The sequence below is a fragment of the Macaca fascicularis genome, chromosome 11 (assembly GCF_037993035.2).
Source record: "Macaca fascicularis isolate 582-1 chromosome 11, T2T-MFA8v1.1".
NCBI lineage: Eukaryota > Metazoa > Chordata > Mammalia > Primates > Cercopithecidae > Macaca > Macaca fascicularis.
Window position 1 is genome coordinate 110899765 of NC_088385.1, and position 18809 is coordinate 110918573.

General features: G+C 40.0%; 1 protein-coding gene across 5 annotated transcripts in view; it reads left to right on the forward strand.

The window, feature by feature from the left end:
* Positions 1–18760, forward strand: part of TDG (thymine DNA glycosylase) — a 22645-nt gene extending 3885 nt beyond the window's left edge. Inside the window, exons 2-10 of one of the 5 annotated variants that reach the window (XM_005572060.4) lie at positions 6899–7041; positions 9826–10067; positions 10886–10955; positions 12766–12901; positions 13103–13185; positions 13265–13359; positions 14694–14865; positions 15478–15603; positions 16840–18760. In XM_005572060.4, coding sequence (XP_005572117.3) covers positions 6899–7041; positions 9826–10067; positions 10886–10955; positions 12766–12901; positions 13103–13185; positions 13265–13359; positions 14694–14865; positions 15478–15603; positions 16840–16982 — 1210 coding nt within the window. In that variant the 3' untranslated portion in view covers positions 16983–18760. Of the gene's footprint in view, positions 1–6898; positions 7042–9825; positions 10068–10885; positions 10956–12765; positions 12902–13102; positions 13186–13264; positions 13360–14693; positions 14866–15477; positions 15604–16839 lie in introns of those variants that run through there. The other 4 variants (XM_074007642.1, XM_015431465.3, XM_074007643.1 and 1 more) reach the window with 4 other exon arrangements.
* Positions 18761–18809: the final 49 nt, after the last annotated feature.

The window sequence follows — 18809 nt, forward strand, 5'->3', positions numbered from 1 at the left end:
ACAGTTTTCATTGATGGGAAACTCAGTGTGAATCAACAGTATAATGTGGGTGCCAGTATAGCTAGTGTCATGGATTCTGCAGTTTGTCTCCAAAATGAGCAAGTTGGTAGTCCTGCTCAGTTTCAGGCTGATGAGGCTTTATCTGGAGTTTTGTTTGATTCTGAGTACCAAAAAATGACCAAATACTGAAGAAATTTGACATCATACTACATGAGGAATTATACTATTTGAGGAATACTATAGGAGGACTGGCTTATTCTAAATCTTTATATTCACAGTTTCTAGTAGAAGGTACATATGGTGAATACACAGACCTCCATCTAGCAATATCAAATGGAATCTTAACAATAGTTATGGTGCTATCGCATCATAATTGACATAACCAGACCCCTTTAGTTGAGTATTTGGATTATTTAGCCTTGTTCATTATTTTGTAAGTATTCAGTATGGCATGTGCTTTTTTTAAGTGAAGATAATAAGATGTATTCAGAAAATAGCAACTTAGGCTGGGTGCAGTGGCTCACACCTGTAATCCCAGCCTTTGGGAGGCCAAGGTGGGAGGATCACTTGAGGCCAGGAGTTCAAGACTAGCCTGGGCAACATAGTGAAACCTCATCTCTACAAAAAATTTAAAATTTAGCCAGGCATAGATGCATGTACCTGTAGTTCCAGCTACTCAGGAGACTGAGGCGAGAGGATTACCTGAGCCCAGGTGTGTGAGGTTACTGTGAGCTATGATAGCAGCACTGCACTCCAGCCTGGGTGACAGAGCCAGACCCTGTCTCTTAAAAAAGAAAAAAGCAACTTAAATCCCTAAAATAGTGTAAAATAATTGAAGATAAAAGAAGTTGGAGTCATTAATTTTAGAGAAAACCTTAAAGATTTAGTTTTTTGAAATACAGCAAATCTAGCCAGGCATGGTGGTGTGCGCCTGAGGTCTCAGCTACTCAGGAGGCTGAGGCAGGAGGATCACTGGACCCCAGGAGTTGGAGGCTGCAGCCAACTATGATCATGCCACTGCACTCCAGCACGGGTGACAGAGTAAGACTCCGTCTCTAAAAAAAATAATAATTAAAAAAATTAAAAAATAGCAAATCTGAATTAACTAGACTTCTTAATGAACTCTCTGTGTGGAGTGTGTGTATGTGTGTTTTGAGAAAGACTATCAGAAAATACGGTCACCCTTCCATATCTATGGATTCTGCATCTAAGAATTCAACCAACTGTGGATTTAAATTATTTGGGGAAAAAAAAAGACAAATAACAACATTAAAAAAATAGTACAGATAAAAAGAATGCAGGATGACAGCTACTTACATAGCATTTACATTGTATTAGGTATTATGAGTAATGTAAAGATGATGTAAAGTATAAGGGAGGATCTGCATAGGTTATATACAAATACTATGCCATTTTGTATCAAGCGACTTGAGCATCCTTAGATACTGGTATCTGTGAGGAGTCCTAGAACCAATCCCCTATGTACAAGAAACTAGGTACATACCACAGTCCATTTTTAGAAAGATTGATTAGTAACTAAAGGATGACTGTACACAGTTCATCAGTTCCAGGCAGCTATAAAAAACCAATCTAGCTGGGTGAGGTGGCTCACGCCTGTAATCCCAGCACTTTGGGGAGGCTGAGTTGGGCAGATCATGAGGTCAGGAGTTGGAGACCAGCCTGACCAACATGGTAAAACCCCATCTCTACTAAAAGTATAAAAATTAGCCGGGTGTAGTGGCGCGCCTGTAATCCCAGCTACTCAGGAGGCTGAGGCAGGAGAATCACTTGAACCCAGGAAGCAGAGGTTGCAGTGAGCCAAAATCACGCCATTGCATTCCAGCCTGGGTGACAGAATAAGACTCGGTCTCAAAAAACAAACAAACCAAAAACAACAACAGAAAAACAGTCTGTGAGCACTGCAGTTCAACAGAAGGTGAGTGCAAATGGAGGCTAGGAGAGAAAAAGAGGTAAACAGGAAAATGAGGGAGAGAGAGAGGGAGTGAAGAATATTTGAGACAAAGGTAAATGATGGGGGAAGAAAAGTGAACAAAGGGAAGTAAAATCAATCACGCTTTTAAGTTTGACATCAGGAAGTTATAGAAAGTAGAAAGTTTTTGGGGTCTGTTTTGAGTCTAGACAGATCTAGTCCTATTTCCTATATATTGTCCACATATGTAGAAATCACTGGATCTAATTCGTCATTTTCATGGTGAGGAAATGGATACCCGGAGAGGATAAGTGACTAAATGCTCTTCGTTACTGTCCTTCTCATAGAGTTACTGCTCAGAAACATTGCAGAGTTCTGGATTATAAAGTAGCAACAATCATTATGCATACACAAATGTATTTAAGAAATATCCTCACACTGAGGTTGAAACAGGTTTATGCTGCTTATACATTTAGTTGTTATTATAATAGAAGATAAAATTATACAGAACCCCCTTTTTTTTTTTTTTAAGACAGAGTCTTGCTTTGTTGCCCAGGCTGGAGTACAGTGGCATGATCTTGGCTCACTGCAACTTCCACCTCCCTGGTTCAAGCAATTCTCCTGCCTCGGCCTTTTGAGTAGCTAGGATTACAGGTGCATGCCACCATGCCCAACTAAGTTTTGTATTTTTAGTAGAGACGGGGTTTCACCGTGTTGGCCAGGCTGGTCTCGAACTCCTAACCTCGTGATCCACCCACCTCAGCCTCCCAAAATGCTGGGATTACAGGCATGAGCCACCGCGTCTGACCAGTTATCCAGAACTCTTTAGTTAACTAGCATTCAAGTTTATGAAGATTTTTGTGTAGATATAATGCTTGTTTCTGCCAAGTAATAAGAATGTTGTAATCTACCATCTTTCTTTTATTCTGGCTTTTAGAAAGCTGTTGAGGTAAATAAGCTAAGTTTAATGCTCAAAGATAGTGTATTCCTCAGAACACACACATTTTATTTTCCATAGGTTTATTTTTCTTTATCCATTCTAATTTAACTTTTTGTAAAATGCCACAGTCCATTTTTAGAAAGATTAAGGGATATATCATTATTGTAGATAAGTTTCTAGGTTTCTTTCAAACTTGATATACCTATCTAATATAAGAGTTCAGATGCTTTTTCCTTTTATTTTTCACTTTTTATGCAGCCCACTGTGATTTCTAGAATTTTTATTTTCAGCTTCTGAACCCCAGAATTCCTGAAGATGATTAACGACCTCCGACTATACCAACAATTTGGAGGTTTTTTAAAGTAAAGAATCGTCTTGTAATGTGAACGATGTCTCCCTAATTTATGTATTTTCAGTTTGCATTTTCATGAAGTGCTCAAAATGGGACACGTGAAATTCTGAGCGCAGTAGTAAGAAACATGGGAGAGTGGTAGGTAGATTGCCTTCCTGACCATGTGACAGAGTAAAAACACATCACATGCATTTTTTTTTTTTTTTTTTTTTGAGATGGAGTTTCACTCTTATTGTCCAGGCTGGAGTGCAATGGCTCCATGTTGGCTCACCACAACCTCCACCTCCTGGGTTCAAGCGATTCTCCTACCTCAGCCTCCCAACTAGCTGGGATTACAGGCATGCACCACCACGCCAGCTAATTTTGTGTTTTTAGTAGAGACAGGGTTTCTGCATGTTGATCAGGCTGGTCTCGAACTCCTGACCTCAGGTGATCTGCTGCCTTGACCTCCCAAAGCGCTGGGACTACAGGCATGAGCTGCCGTGCCCAACCACATCTCATGCATTCTTTTGCAGGCATTTATTGTCACCATATGTCTTTGTTTCTGTATATTCAAGCTAAATCAAGGTGCTATTAGAATCTCGGAAAGCTGCCACTGACCACAGTCAGAACTTGCAGTTTCTTTAGTTAGAATTGCCACAGGACCATTGCTCAAGACTTCCAGATCTAACCTAGCCATATCCAATTCATCATTAGAATATTTAAATCATAAATACTGAACAACCAGTATTTTAACAATTTATTGCAAAGCGCTACTAATAATATTAAAGAAAAGTTTGAAAAAAAAGACATTTTACTTTGTGCCAGGCATGGTTCTAAGCATGGTTCTACATCTTAACTTCCTGTCCCTGTCTACATATTTTCCCTTATGTGTAGCCTTAGTTTACATTACTATTTTGTATTCTTTTCTGTTTTAAAATATAAACTGTTTCCTGTTCTTTTACATAATTATTTAATTTTTTGGTAGCTGCATAGTGTTTTCTCATGTTAATGTATTTTAGTTTACTAAATCATAACTTTATTTTTATGTAATTTGTGAATAATATATTTAAAGAAATAAAACTCTTATGATACAGGTTAATCTCTTTCTCACTCATTCTTAATCTTTGCTTTACCAACCTACCCTTAAAGATAGCTGGAAGTGGAAATGCCTCTCCAGTGGTTTGTCCATTGGAATTGGGCTTCTGTTTATCTTGAGCTGCCAACATTTAGCCCAGCCACTTGGGGTGGTCTGTTATCCTTTGTCTCCCCAGGCCATTTAAGCTTATCCAGGAAATGCTTTAGTTTGCCTTTTTTTTCTTCTTCCTGTTAACCATTTATTGAGATATGATTTACATACTACATAGTTCATCCATTTAAAGTGTACTCATTTTCCCTCTTTTGTTGTTGTTGAGGCAGAGTCTCGTTCTGTCCCCCAGGCTGGAGTGCGGCAATGTGATCATCGCTCACTGTAACCTTTAACTACTAGACTCAGGCAATTCTCCTGCCTCACCATCCTGAGCAGCTAGGGCTACCAGCATGTACCACCATGCCCAGCTAATGTTTTAAAAATTTTTTGTGGAGGTGACGATCTTGCTATATTGCCCCGGCCACTCTTGAACTCCTGGCCTCAAGTGATCCTCCTGCCTTGCCCTCCCAAAGCACTAGGATTACAGACATGAGCCACCATGCCTGGCCTCATTTCCCTTTTTAATCTGATTTCTGAGCTTCCTGTTCTCTTTCAGTGAATGTCATGAGAACGAAAACTGATGAGTAAAGTATCTTGCCATAGAAAACATGACTTTCCTCTCCAAATAGTAGACCAAACTTTTCCATTTTACTTTCTACTGTTTTTCTTCTCCTGCCTATTTAATGGCATTACTTGGCATTTGCTGTGACTTGAGTTTCATCAAATATGTATTTACTTCCCTGGTTTTATGCTAATAGCAACACCATGAGATAGTGGTTTAAGGCCATGAGAAGTATTTTTTTTAATTGTTTTCTTTGAAAGCCCACGTTCTTTCCTTTGAACAGAATACTTTGAACAAAATTTAAATCGTGTTCAGAAGAGAGGTTTAGAGGTTTTTTCCTTCATAAATTCAACACATTTACAAAATATCCATTTCACGTTCCTCTTCAGTGACTTAATCTGTTTTGTGTTGCATTTCAGAATACTGTAGACTGGGCAATTAATAAACAGTAGAGGTTTTTTTTGGCTCCTACTTCTGGAGCCTGGAAAGTTCAAGGTGGAGGGGCTACATCGGATGAGGGCCATCTTGCTGCATCATAAAATGGCAGAAGGAATCACACAGTGAGGCAGCACTTGTGACAGAGATAGGAAAGGAGGTTCAACTCATCTGCTCATCCTGTTATCAGGAACCCTCTCCTGTGATAATATAGCATTAACCCATTCATGAAGGGAGAGCCCTCCTCTTGAGCTGATCACCTTTTTCTTTTTTTTTTTTTTCTTTTGAGACAGAATCTTGCTCTGTCACCCAGGCTGGAGTGCAGTGGTACAATCTCAGCTCACTTCAACCTCCGCCTTCCAGGCTCAAGCAATTCTCCTGCCTCAGCCTCCCAAAAATCTGGGACCTCAGGTGCATGCCACTGTGCCCGGCTAATTTTTGTATTTTTAGTAGAGGCGGGGTTTTGCCATGTTAGGCTGGTTATGAACTCCTGACCTCCGGTGATCTACCTTCCTCGACCTCCCAAAGTGCTGGGATTACAGGTGTGAGCCACTGTGCGAGCCTTGTCACCTCATAAAGGTCCTACCTCTCAACACTTGCATTGGGGATTTAGTTTTTAACATGTGAGCTTTGGGGGACACATTCCAACCATAGCAGTGGCAAAAAAAAAAAAAAGTAACCCCAGCAAAACAACAATACCACCACCGATAAAAATTGAATCTAGGCCTGGGTGCAGTGGCTCACACCTGTAATCCTAGCACTCGGGGAAGCTGAGGTGGGCAGATCTCTTGAGCTCAGAAGTTCAGACCAGCCTGGCCAACATGGCAAAACCCTGTCTGGACAAAAAATACAAAAATTAGCCAAGCATTGGGGCTCAACCTGTAGTCCCAGCTACTTGGGAGGCTGAGGTGGGAGGATCCCTTGAGATCTACCTCAGCAGTAGCAGTGAACCAAGATCACACCACTGCACTGCAACCTGGGTGACAGAGGGAGACCCTGTCTCCACACACACACACACACAAAAACTAATGTAAAAAAGAAGTAAACAGGCAAATAAAAAGAAACTAAAAGAGAATCTTAATTAGATTGGAGGGGATCTTCGGGTGATTAAATACTGAAGGATACTGAAAGTAGGGGCACAAATTGTATTTGGGGACATCTTAACCCTGTATGGGTTGATAGACCTTTCAAGTCTGTCTGCTAGAAAATTCCCTCAGTCCTATTTCAGAGAAAGTCTGGGCTGACTTGACAGGACTGATCGGTTTTATCAGTGACACATCTTATCATTAAACAGTGCAAGAGTTAATGGTAGGTTAGTAAGCACTCAGTAAAGTTTGGTGAATGTGTACATACAGGACTAGATCTCTCCTCCCTGTAATCCACTCTAAATAAATACTTTAGTCTGGTTACAAAATACTGAATACTATACTGAAGACTTTTGTACAGCTGATCATTTGGATTTACATTTGGGTAATTTTATCATTGCGTCTCATGCTTCATTATTCTTTCAGCTATTCCCTTCAGCAAGCTCAAGCTTTTTATACGTTTCCATTTCAACAAATGATGGCTGAAGCTCCTAATATGGCAGTTGTGAATGAACAGCAAATGCCAGAAGAAGTTCCAGCCCCAGCTCCTGCTCAGGAACCAGTGCAAGGTAGTTTCACCATGAGAGCTTAGAAAATTCAACATCGGATCAGCCAGCTTATTTAAGAAAGGGTTTCATGGTGAATTTTAGCTCTATTTTAGTGTTAAAAAGTCAAATCCACTTTTTAAGTACTTAGTATGTGCTAAGCACTGATAGGTTCTGGGGAATAAAAGAACATGGATCCTGCCCAAAAATATCTCATACTCTAATAGAGAACAGTAATAAGTAAATACACGTTACAGCTCAGCACAGTTGATAGTGAAGAGGGGCATAGAATGAATGCCCTGAAAGCTCATGGGGTTGGCCTCTTCTAACTCAGACTGACGGCTCAGAGGCCGCTTCTTGGAGCAGAGAAATAACACCAGGGCTCTGAAACTCTGACAGTGCGGAGGCTTCATCCCCATGAAGATGAGAGTAGGGAAGTGTCCAGGCTGAGGGGGCTACACAGGCCGGGTACGGACACACACAAGCATGGCACGGCCAGAAACAGAGCAATTCTGTGTCCTTGGAGTCTGGGATGTAACAAGGAAATAGTGAGAGATGAGGCCAGATGGGAACAGCTGAAGCTTGTTTTTTATCCCGAAGAATTTATATTCTATCATGAAGGCAATAGGGAGCTGTTGAGAGAATGTAAGCAAGGGATGACTTGACTTGATTGGTGCTTTACAAATTAGTCTGGAAATATTAGAGAGGATAGATTGGTTGGTAGACAACAAGTTAGAACTTGGAGGCAGGCCGGGCACAGTGACTCACACCTGTAATCCCTGCATTTTGGAAGGCTGAGGTCAGGAGCTCATGACCAGCCTGGCCAACATGGCAAAACCCCGCCTCCGCTGAAAACATACAAATTAGCCGGGCGTGGTGGTGCATGCCTGTAATTCCAGCTACTGGGGAGGCTGAGGCACGAGAATTGCTTGAATCCTAGAGGCAGAGGCTGAGAGGCTGCAGTGAGCCAAGATCGCACCGCTGCTCTCCAGCCTGGGCAATAGTGTGAGACTCTTGTCTCAAAACAAAAACAAACAAACAAAAAACCTCAGAGGCAATGAGTGGATTAGATGGATTAGAGACACTGTTTGAATAATCTAAGGGAGTACTGAGGAGGACCTGAAGGGGTGGAGAGTTAGGAAACACTTAGGAGGTAGAATTACCTAGCCATGGCTAATGGGTTTCATGTGGTTGGGGGTAGCATGGCAGGGTAGTGGGGGAGAAAGGGGAGTCCAGAAGTAACTGCCAGGTTTCTGGCATAGGCATTTGGTTGAGGAGGTGCCATTCACCAAGACAGAGAATTAGAAGAAAATCATAGATTCCGGGGGCGGGAGAGTGGATGGAGAGAAGTTAGTGATTTTCTCCAATGTAACAGTATTTGTATGAGAAATGTGCTCAGGGTTTCGGTTTACTAATTGCAGGAACACATCTAATAACTCTGCCTCTGCATTAGACTTCCCCAGCTACATGCCAATCATGGTGGATCCGTTGGCATAGGGAGTGGCTAAGGCAGTGTGAGGCAGAAGAGAGGAGGGACTGACTGCCTGTATCCTGCCAGGCTTGACTGGGGGAAATGCCAAAGAGGAGTAGAGTCGGGTAGAGGCCTGAGTAGTTAGGAGAAATGTTAAATAATTAAGGGTAAGAAAACCAGGGCTTCCTGCTGGGCAACTATAGGTCAGTGGTTTTCAATCAAGGGTGATTTTGCCCTCCCAAGGGACATTTGACATTGTCTGAAGACACTTTTGATGATAAAGACTGGCAGGGTACTACTAGCATCTAGTGGGTAGAGATCAAGGGTGCTATTAAACGTTCTGTAATGTGCAGGACAGCCACCCACAACAAAAAATTGTGCAGCCTGAAATGTCGGTAGTGTGGAGGTTGAGAAACTGCTTTAAGTCCTGAGGTCGGATCCCTCCTCCTGCCTTTTGAAAAATACTGCCAACCCAGAGATGTCATCCTGAGCACCCCTAAATTTCTCTCTTCAACTATGTATGGAACAGAATATACCTCATCTCTAAAACAAGCCCACAAGCCATTTGTGTTTTTCTTTCTGTTTTTTTTTTTTTTGGTGACAGAGCCTTGCTCTGTTGTCCAGGCTGGAGTGCAGAGGCATGATCTCAGCTCACTGCAGCCTCCACCTCCTGCGTTCAAGCAATTCTCCTGCATTCAAGCAGTTCTCCTGCCTCAGTTTCCCGAGTAGTTGGGATTACAGTGCACACCACCATGCCTGGCTAATATTTTTATAGTTTTAGTAGAGACGAGGGTTTCACCATGTTGGCCAGGCTGGTTTCGAACTCCTGACCTCAGGTGATCTGCCTGCCTTGGCCTCCCAAATTGCCCTCCCAAAGTGCTGGGATTATAGACATAAGCCACCATACCTGGCCCATTTGTGGTTTTCTACTGGGGAAATTGAGTTAAAATGTTTCCCTTCCTTCCTGTTTCTCTATTTTTCTGTTCTTGTTTGCTTATTTATGTATTTACATTTAGAATTTATATAAAATGATACATAGAAACTTTGTATCCCTGAGAAGGTTAAGATGCCAAGTAATGCTGTGTAGAAAATAATAGTCTATGATTATTCTTCCCAGAAACAGCTAGCAGGGGAAGGAAAGTAGGCATGGGGGATTGCGTGAACCCAGTTCTAGGGTGAAAGACGGGGAGGATAGTGCAGAGGGGACTGATGTTGGGACTGTAAGAGTTTAATTTTGGGGAGACAGGTACAAAAGGTGCTTGTTGGGTAACTCTTCTGGGAAAGCTGCTAAAGTTTCTAAGTTAAGATTTTCTGCATTTCTGGAAATTGTGTTTCAGAGGCTCCAAAAGGAAGAAAAAGAAAACCCAGAACAACAGAACCAAAAAAACCAGTGGAACCCAAAAAACCCGCTGAGTCAAAAAAATCTGGCAAGTCTGCAAAATCAAAAGAAAAACAAGAAAAAATTACAGACACATTTAAAGTAAAAAGAAAAGTAGACCGTTTTAATGGTATTTCAGAAGCTGAACTTCTGACCAAGACTCTCCCCGATATTTTGACCTTCAATCTGGACATTGTCATTGTAAGATCTTTGTCCTCGTTGGATTTTATAAGTAGTATTGGGGGATTAGCTTTACTTAACAGTTGTCCTTGCAAATAGCATTTTGCTGAAAAGGACCATTTCTAAGAATCCTTTTGGTGGTAAATGGTGTCACCTGCATGAGTTTGTGTTATATGGGAGTGTTTAAGAGGGTGGGCTCCAAATGTAGGCTGTCTGGGTTCAAATCCTGTCACAAGTATAATCTTGGATAAGCCTTATTAACTTTCTGAACACCGGTTTTCTCACTGATAAACCAAGGGTGATAATACCACCCCCTTATAGGGTTGCAAGTAAATGAGATAATCCATGTGAATCACTTCGACTGAATACCTGTGGAGACTTCATAAATGGTAGCACAGATTTTAAGCTCTTATTTTTGTCAGTAACTGTAAGAAACATCAGCATGTGAATAATTGTGTAGGTGATGTGGAGCGAGCTTGTTGAAAGCTGAGAACCAGAATTGTGGCTGGACATGGGCTCAGATTGATTGATTGTTCCAGGACCTCTCTTTCCAGACTCAAAGCAGCCCAGTTGGTGAGGGCGAGAGGCCTGGGATCATGAAGGAGTCAAACTGGTTTTTTAAAATAACAGCAAAACTTTTAAAATAAAGAAAATCTCTTTCCCATGTATGAAATATTTTGTTCAGATCAAGAGTAGTGATTGGTAAATGATATTGCTTATGATGCTCAATTAAATTTGTATTTTAATCAACTCAATTTTGTCCACCACTCCTCCATAGAAACCCTAAGGCTTAGGTCCTACTTTTTAAGATGAAACGTCTTAATTGTTTTGTTTTATAGATTGGCATAAACCCGGGACTAATGGCTGCTTACAAAGGGCATCATTACCCTGGACCTGGAAACCATTTTTGTAAGTGGTTACCTTTTAAATTAATTTACTTTTAAATTAGATACCTTTTTAACAGGTTTTTTCAAAAAAACCAATTGTGTTTTTAAAAAGAAAGAGACTGTAAATACACATTCATGTTTCATATTCTGTGTATGCGTCTGTACATGAAAATAAGAGGGTTTGAAATGATATGTCACTGTTAACATTTTAGTCTGAGAGTGGAGGGACATGAATAAGAGTACTTTCTCTTTTGTTTGAATTGTTTCTAATGAGTTGTACTACCTTTTTTTTTTTTTTTGAGATGGAATTTTGCTGTTGTGCAGGCTGGAGTGCAATGGCGCAATCTCCGCTCACCGCAGCGTCCGCCTCCCAGGTTCAAGTGATTCTCCTGCCTCAGCCTGCCTAGTAGCTGGGATTACAGGCATGTGCCACCACGCCTGGTTAATTTTGTGTTTTTAGTAGAGATGGGGTGTCTCCATGTTGGTCAGGCTGGTCTCGAACTGCCAACCTCAGGTGATCTGCCCACCTCAGCCTCCCAAAGTGCTGGGATTACAGCCGTGAGCTACAACGCCCGGTCAAGTTGTATTTTTAAAAATGATTTTTTTAAAAAATTGTTATCTATAGACATAGGAACGATAGTATAGTACATCTCTGTGGCAACGCAGACATAATACTAACATTTCCAGATTTCTGCTGATTATTTTCTAGGAAAGCATAAAATAGTAGTAAAGACTTATATTTTTAGAGTAAGTTTTACAACGAAGTGTTGGCGGGATCTGATGGCTCACGCCTGTAATCCCAACACTTTGGGAGGCCAAAGCAGGAGGATCACTTGAGGCCAGGAGTTTGAGACTAGCCTGTACAACATAGCAAGATCTCATTTCTACAAAAAATAAGGTAGAGGTTGTGGTGCACACCTGTAGTTCCAGCTACTACAGAGGCTGGATTGGGAAGATTGCTTAAGCCTGAGAGGTAGAGGCTGCAGTGAGCCACAATTACTCCACTGCACTCCAGCCTCGGTGACAGAACTAGACCCTGTATCAAAAAAACAAGAAAACAAACAAACAAAAAACAAGCGTAACTACTGTTGCATTACTTTCTCTATATAAGTTGTCTTGTATGTAAATCATCTCACCTTATACCGCCTAATAGATCAGTGTATACAATATACCCTAAGGAAATACTAATTGATTATCTAACGGTAACATTCAGAACATTTAGGGCAACTGACAGTAATGTGGTTTTGGAACTAATAATAACATATTGTTCCTATAAAAAATTCCTTTTTTAGGGAAGTTTGGACTTTTAAATTTCTTCACCGTCAAGGTGTTTGTTGTTAGTCTATTGCTGTATATTTATGTGTGAGGTAGTGGTATCACCAATTGTAAAGCAAAATAGTCTCAAAGTTTCCTAAACTGAGTTGCTATATATTCTTGGGCAAGCATTTGCCTCAACCCCCTGTGAAAAGGAGATAATAATAGTATCTCGCAAGATAATTATGATGATTAAATCCAGGCGCGGTGGCTCACACCTGTAATCCCAGCAGTTTTGGAGGCTGAAGTGAGAAGATCACTTGAGCCCAGGAGTTCAAGACCAGCCTGGACAACATGGTGAAACCCTGTCTCTACAAAAAATACAAAAATTAGCTGAGCATGGTGGTGTGCACCTGGGGTCCCAGCCACTCAGGAGGCTGAGGTGGGAGGATTGCTTGAGCCTCGGTGGTCGAGGCTGCACTGAGCCATGATTGTGCCACTACACTCTAGCCTCTAGCCTGGGTGACAGAGCGAGACCCTGTCTAAAAAAAAAAAATAACTGAATTTTCATTTCACAGGGAAGTGTTTGTTTATGTCAGGGCTCAGCGAGGTCCAGCTGAACCATATGGATGATCATACTTTACCAGGGAAGTATGGTATTGGATTTACCAACATGGTGGAAAGGACAACGCCTGGCAGCAAAGATCTCTCCAGGTAAGTACACAGCATTTGTTTTTATGGGTTGGAACCTTGACTAGGCTGGTCCCCCAAATATTCTAGGAACATCATATGTGTCTAGTTCAAGCTGAGCTCAACAAATGTGCGATACAATCTTTCATTGAAAGCTGTCTGAATCTAGCGTATTAAAAATATTGCCATATTTGTATTTTTGACTACTTTTTAATTCAATTTTAGTAAAGAATTCCGTGAAGGAGGACGTATTCTAGTACAGAAATTACAGAAATATCAGCCACGAATAGCAGTGTTTAATGGAAAATGTAAGATTTACTTTTAAATTTTATTTTTTTTCTTTGCTAACATTATGGGCAATGTAAATATGTTTGTATTTCATTTTAGGTATTTATGAAATTTTTAGTAAAGAAGTTTTTGGAGTAAAGGTTAAGAACTTGGAATTTGGGCTTCAGCCCCATAAGATTCCAGACACAGAAACTGTAAGTCCCTAAAATTGAGTTTGTAAATCAGTTAAATGTTAATTTTTTTCTAGATAATTTACTTATTTGTCCTATCGTGATTTATGCCATGCAAAACATTTACACTGTATTTTAATATCTATACATCAGCTTTAATAGTTGTAAATTAATTCACATACTATTAGGGTTTATTAGAAAGAAAAACATTTGTCAGCTAAATGTCTTGATGTTGTTATTCAATGAAAATATTGAGAGGAACTGGCTCATATACTACATTCAGAATACATTTAATGGCATGTAGTTGTCAAATTCAAATGGTTTAGCCCTTGTACTCAGTTGTGAAACAAACGTGGAAACGCAGACATGATCCTGATTAGGAAAACTAATTGCCCCATTTATATATCTTAGCTCAACTTCATTTTAGAGCCATATAAATAATAGAACCCAGACAAGCCTCCAGCCAACCTAACTGGTATTCAGTACTGTTGTCTTATACACAAAGTCATCATGAAAGAACAGTGTTTTTCAAACTCTCATCTCTACAGAGCTTCTGCAGGCATTTGGTCCCAATTTTGCTTCTTAAATATGGTTTTAGGTTTTGTTTACAACTTTTAAAAAACAACACAGTGCACAGATTTACATGTTGTATATACAACATTTTAACTGATGGAGAAGCTAATTTGCTGCCAGGTTTTTGTGGAGACCTAAAAATGTTTCTGCCACCTACATATATTTAAACTTCTCCTTTAAAATTTTTTTTTGTTTATAACTTCTTATAAATGTGCAATTGATAACTTTTATTATGCCACCGGTTTTTGCTTAAATGAAGGCCCACCTTTGTCTACTTGGTTAAAATTGTACAAGTTCAGTACTTCCTGTAGAGTACTGTATCATTCTCTGTTACATGCCATTTGGAGGCTGGGCATGGTGGCTCACGCCTGTAATCCCAGCACTTTGGGAGGCCAAGGCAGGCGGATCACCTGAGGTTAGGAGTTTGAGACCAGCCTGGCCAACATGGTGAAACCCCATCTCCACTAAAAAATACAAAAATTAGCCAGGCATGGTGGCGTGCACTGTAATCCCAGCTACGTAGGAGGCTGAGGCAGGAGAATCGCTTGAACCCAGGAGGCAGCGTATTAGGAGGAGGCTCATTATTTTTTACTTACTGACTTGGTAATAAGTCAGTATTACAAATTCAAACTTAAACGCAACTACTTTTATTGATTTTTACATATATTTATATGTAGTTAAGTATCAAGTTGTTAACCCAAATAAAGACAAATACTCTAATCTCAATATGAGTGAATTCAATAGAATTTTAAGATTTCTGAAGTTATAAAATGTTGTGGTTCTAGCTCTGCTATGTTATGCCATCATCCAGTGCAAGATGTGCCCAGTTTCCTCGAGCCCAAGACAAAGTTCATTACTACATAAAACTGAAGGACTTAAGAGATCAGTTGAAAGGCATTGAACGAAATATGGATGTTCAAGAGGTGCAGTATACATTTGACCTACAGCTTGCCCAAGGTACGTTACTGTCCTCATTCCTTTTATTCATTTTGTGTCTATATATACACACACACACATTACAGAAAGTATTTTGTGGATTTAAAAGCAGGAGAAAAGAAAACAATTATATTTGCAGCCACAGTGCTCTGATAATGGATGATTATCACGCACACACAGATGTTATCACACACACTCTGATAATGGACACACACACACACACACACACACACACACACACACGTATTACAGAAAGTATTTTGTGGATTTAAAAGCAGGAGAAAAGAAAACAATTATATTTGCAGCCAGAATGCTCTGATAATGAATATTAGTCACTGTTAAAATCTCCTTTTACCAAGGTCTTCCCTCTACTCTGGCACTCCTACAGATAATTCACCTTCAGAGTGCCAGAGCAGAGGGATGTAAGAAATATTGTACCCTACCTAATGAATATAAGAGATTTTACAATTCTTATGTGTTTATTTAGTATATGCTATGTTTCAAAGATTAATAGAGACGTATCTCAGTATATATGAACATTCAAGAAAAATAATTGTTCATTATTTCTGAATAAAGCTACTTTCAAAATTGTTGTACAAAATCAGTTTTAAATCCTTTTTACCCTCCTCACAGAGGATGCAAAGAAGATGGCTGTTAAGGAAGAAAAATATGATCCAGGTTATGAGGCAGCATATGGTGGTGCTTACGGAGAAAATCCATGCAACGGTGAACCTTGCGGCTTCTCTTCAAATGGGCTAAGTATGTTTCCCTCCACGTGTATTCCTTTCAAAGACGGTTTTGCCAGGATTGGGGGGAAGATTTTAATAGAAGGAGAGTAAATGATTGAAGAATGGGAATGGTAATATGAAATTTTATTTAGTGACTAATAGTGAAAAATTGATGGTTATTTCACATTGAATTACACAGACTTTTACAGTGCATTTTCTGTTTGTTTGTTTGTTTTTGAGATGGAGTCTCGCTCTGTCACCCAGGCTGGAGTGCAGTGGCGCCATCTCAGCTCACTGCAAACTCCGCCTCCCGGGTTCACACCATTCTCCTGCCTCAACTTCCCGAGTAGCTGGGACTACAGGCGCCCGCCACCACGCCCAGCTAATTTTTGTTCGTATTTTTAGTAGAGACAGGGTTTCACCGTGTTAGCCAGGATGGTCTCGATCTCCTGACCTTGTGATCCGCCCCGCCTCAGCCTCCCAAAGTGCTGGGATTACAGGCGTGAGCCACTGTGCCTTGCCTACAGTGGTGCCTGGCCTACAGTGCGTTTTCTTTAAGTCATGAACTCTCGGCCATCTTAGTTGCATTTTCCTCCTTTAATAACAAATGAGGATTAATAACAAATGAGTCCTGTATCTGAAAAATAGAACAGAAACTTATAATTGTATTCAGGAAGCTTGCTTAACTATTTTAATAATAATTCTCCTTCACTAGACTGTTAAAATCTCCTACTTTGATCATTTAAAACTTCCAGGTCGGGCATGATGGTTCACAGCTGTAATCCCAGCACTTTGAGAGGCTGAGGTGGGTGGATCATTTGAGGTCAGGAGTTCAAGACCAGCCTGGCCAACATGGTGAAACCCCGTCTCTACTAAAATATACAAAAATTAGCTGGGCATGGTGGCAGGCACCTGTAATCCTAGCTACTTGGGAGGCTGAAGCAAGAGAATCACTCGAACCCGGGAAGCAGAGGCTGTAGTGAGCCAAAATCACCACACTGCACTCCAGCCTGGGTGACAGAGTGAGACACCGTCTCAAAAAGAAAAAAAACTTCCAAAGAAGCTGATGTGGTGGCTCACCCCTGTAATCCCAGTGCTTTGAGAGGCTAAGATGGGAGGATCACTCAAGCCCAGGAGTTTGAGGCTGCAAAGAGCTGTCATCGTGCCACTACATTCCAACCTGGGGGCGACAGAGTGAGACCCAGTCTCTATTTTAAAAAAAGCAAAAATTTCTAAATGGCATAAACTAACTTTGTCTTTCTGGCAGTTGACAGTGTGGAGTTAAGAGGAGAATCAACTTTCAGTGGCATTCCTAATGGGCAGTGGATGACCCAGTCATTTACAGACCAGATTCCTTCCTTTAATAATCACTGTGGAACACAAGAACAGGAAGAAGAAAGTCATGCTTAAGAATGGTGCTTCTCAGCTCTGCTTAAATGCTGCAGTTTTAATGCAGTTGTCAACAAGTAGAACCTCAGTTTGCTAACTGAACTGTTTTATTAGTATTTTACTCTAGTGGTGTAATTGTAATGTAGAACAGTTGTGTGGTAGTATGAACCTTATGAACCTAAGTAGTTTGGAAGAAAAAGTAGGGTTTTTGTATACTAGCTTTTGTATTTGAATTAATCATCATTCCAGCTTTTTATATACTATATTTCATTTATGAAGAAATTGATTTTCTTTTGGGAGCCACTTTTGATCTGTAATTTTAAAATACAAGTCTGAATATTTATAGTTGATTCTTAACTGTGCATAAACCTAGATATACCATCATCCCTTTTATACCTAAGCAGGGCATGCTAATAATAATTACCACTGTCAAAGAGGCAAATGTGTTGATTTTTGTATATGAAGTTAAGCCTCAGTGGAGTCTCATTCGTTAGTTTTTAGTGGTAACTAAGGGTAAACTCAGGGTTCCCTGAGTTATATGCACACTCAGACCTCTTTGCTTTACCAGTGGTGTTTGTGAGTTGCTCGGTAGTAAAAACTGTACCTTACCTGACAGAGCCCTGGCTTTGACCTGCTCAGCCCTGTGTGTTAATCCTCTAGTAGCCAGTAACTACTCTGGGGTGGCAGGTTCCAGAGAATGCAGTAGACCTTTTGCCACTCGTCTATGTTTTACTTGAGACACATAAATATGATAGGGAAGGAACTGTATTTCTCCATTCATATTTATCACCATTCTAGTTTTATCTTCCTTGGCTTTAAGAATGTGCCATGGAAAGTGATAAAAAATGAACTTTTAGGCTAAGCAAAAAGATGCTGGAAATACTTCATAATCTCACTTAAACTGGTGCTTTATGTACATGAGATGTACTAAAATAAGTAATATAGAATTTTTCTTGCTAGGTAAATCCAGTAAGCCAATAATTTTAAAGATTCTTTATCTGCATCGTTGCTGTTTGTTACTATGAATTAAATGAACCTCATGGAAAGGTTGAAGTATATACTTTTGTGATTTTCTAATGAGTTTTCCATGGTGCTACAAATAATCCAGACTACTAGGTCTGGTAGATACTAAAGCTGGGTACTAAGAAATGCCATTTGCATCCTCTCAGTCACTCCTGAATATTCTGATTTCATACATACCCAGGGAGCATGCTGTTTTGTCAATCAATATAAAATATTTAGGAGGTCTCCCCCACCCCCAGGAGGTTATATGATTGCTCTTCTCTATGAGAGAAACAAATTCTTGTTAATCTTAACATGCTTTTTAGCTGTGGCTGTGATGGATTTTATTTTTCCTTAAGTCTAGGTCAAGCTGTGTAAAAGTCATTTATGTTATTTAAATGATATACTGTACTGCTGTTTACATGGACGTTTTGTGCGGGTGCTTTGAAGTGCCTTGCATCAGGGATTAGGAGCAATTAAATTATTTTTTCACGGGACTGTGTAAAGCATGTAACTAGGTATTGCTTTGGTATATAACTATTGTAGCTTTACAATAGATTGTTTTATTTGAATGGGGAAAATACCATTTAAATTATGACAGACATCCACTAGAGATGGGTTTGAGGATTTTCCAAGCATATAATAATGATGTTTTCCTAACATGACAGATGAGTAGTAAATGTTGATATATCCTGTACATGACAGTATGAGACTTTTTCATTAAATAATATTGAAAGATTTTAAAATTCATTTGAAAGTCTGATGGCTTTTATAATAAAATATATTAAGAATTGTTATCCTTAAGTTATGGGCTTTTTCTGTAGCAAAACTGAGTGGTATTCTTTC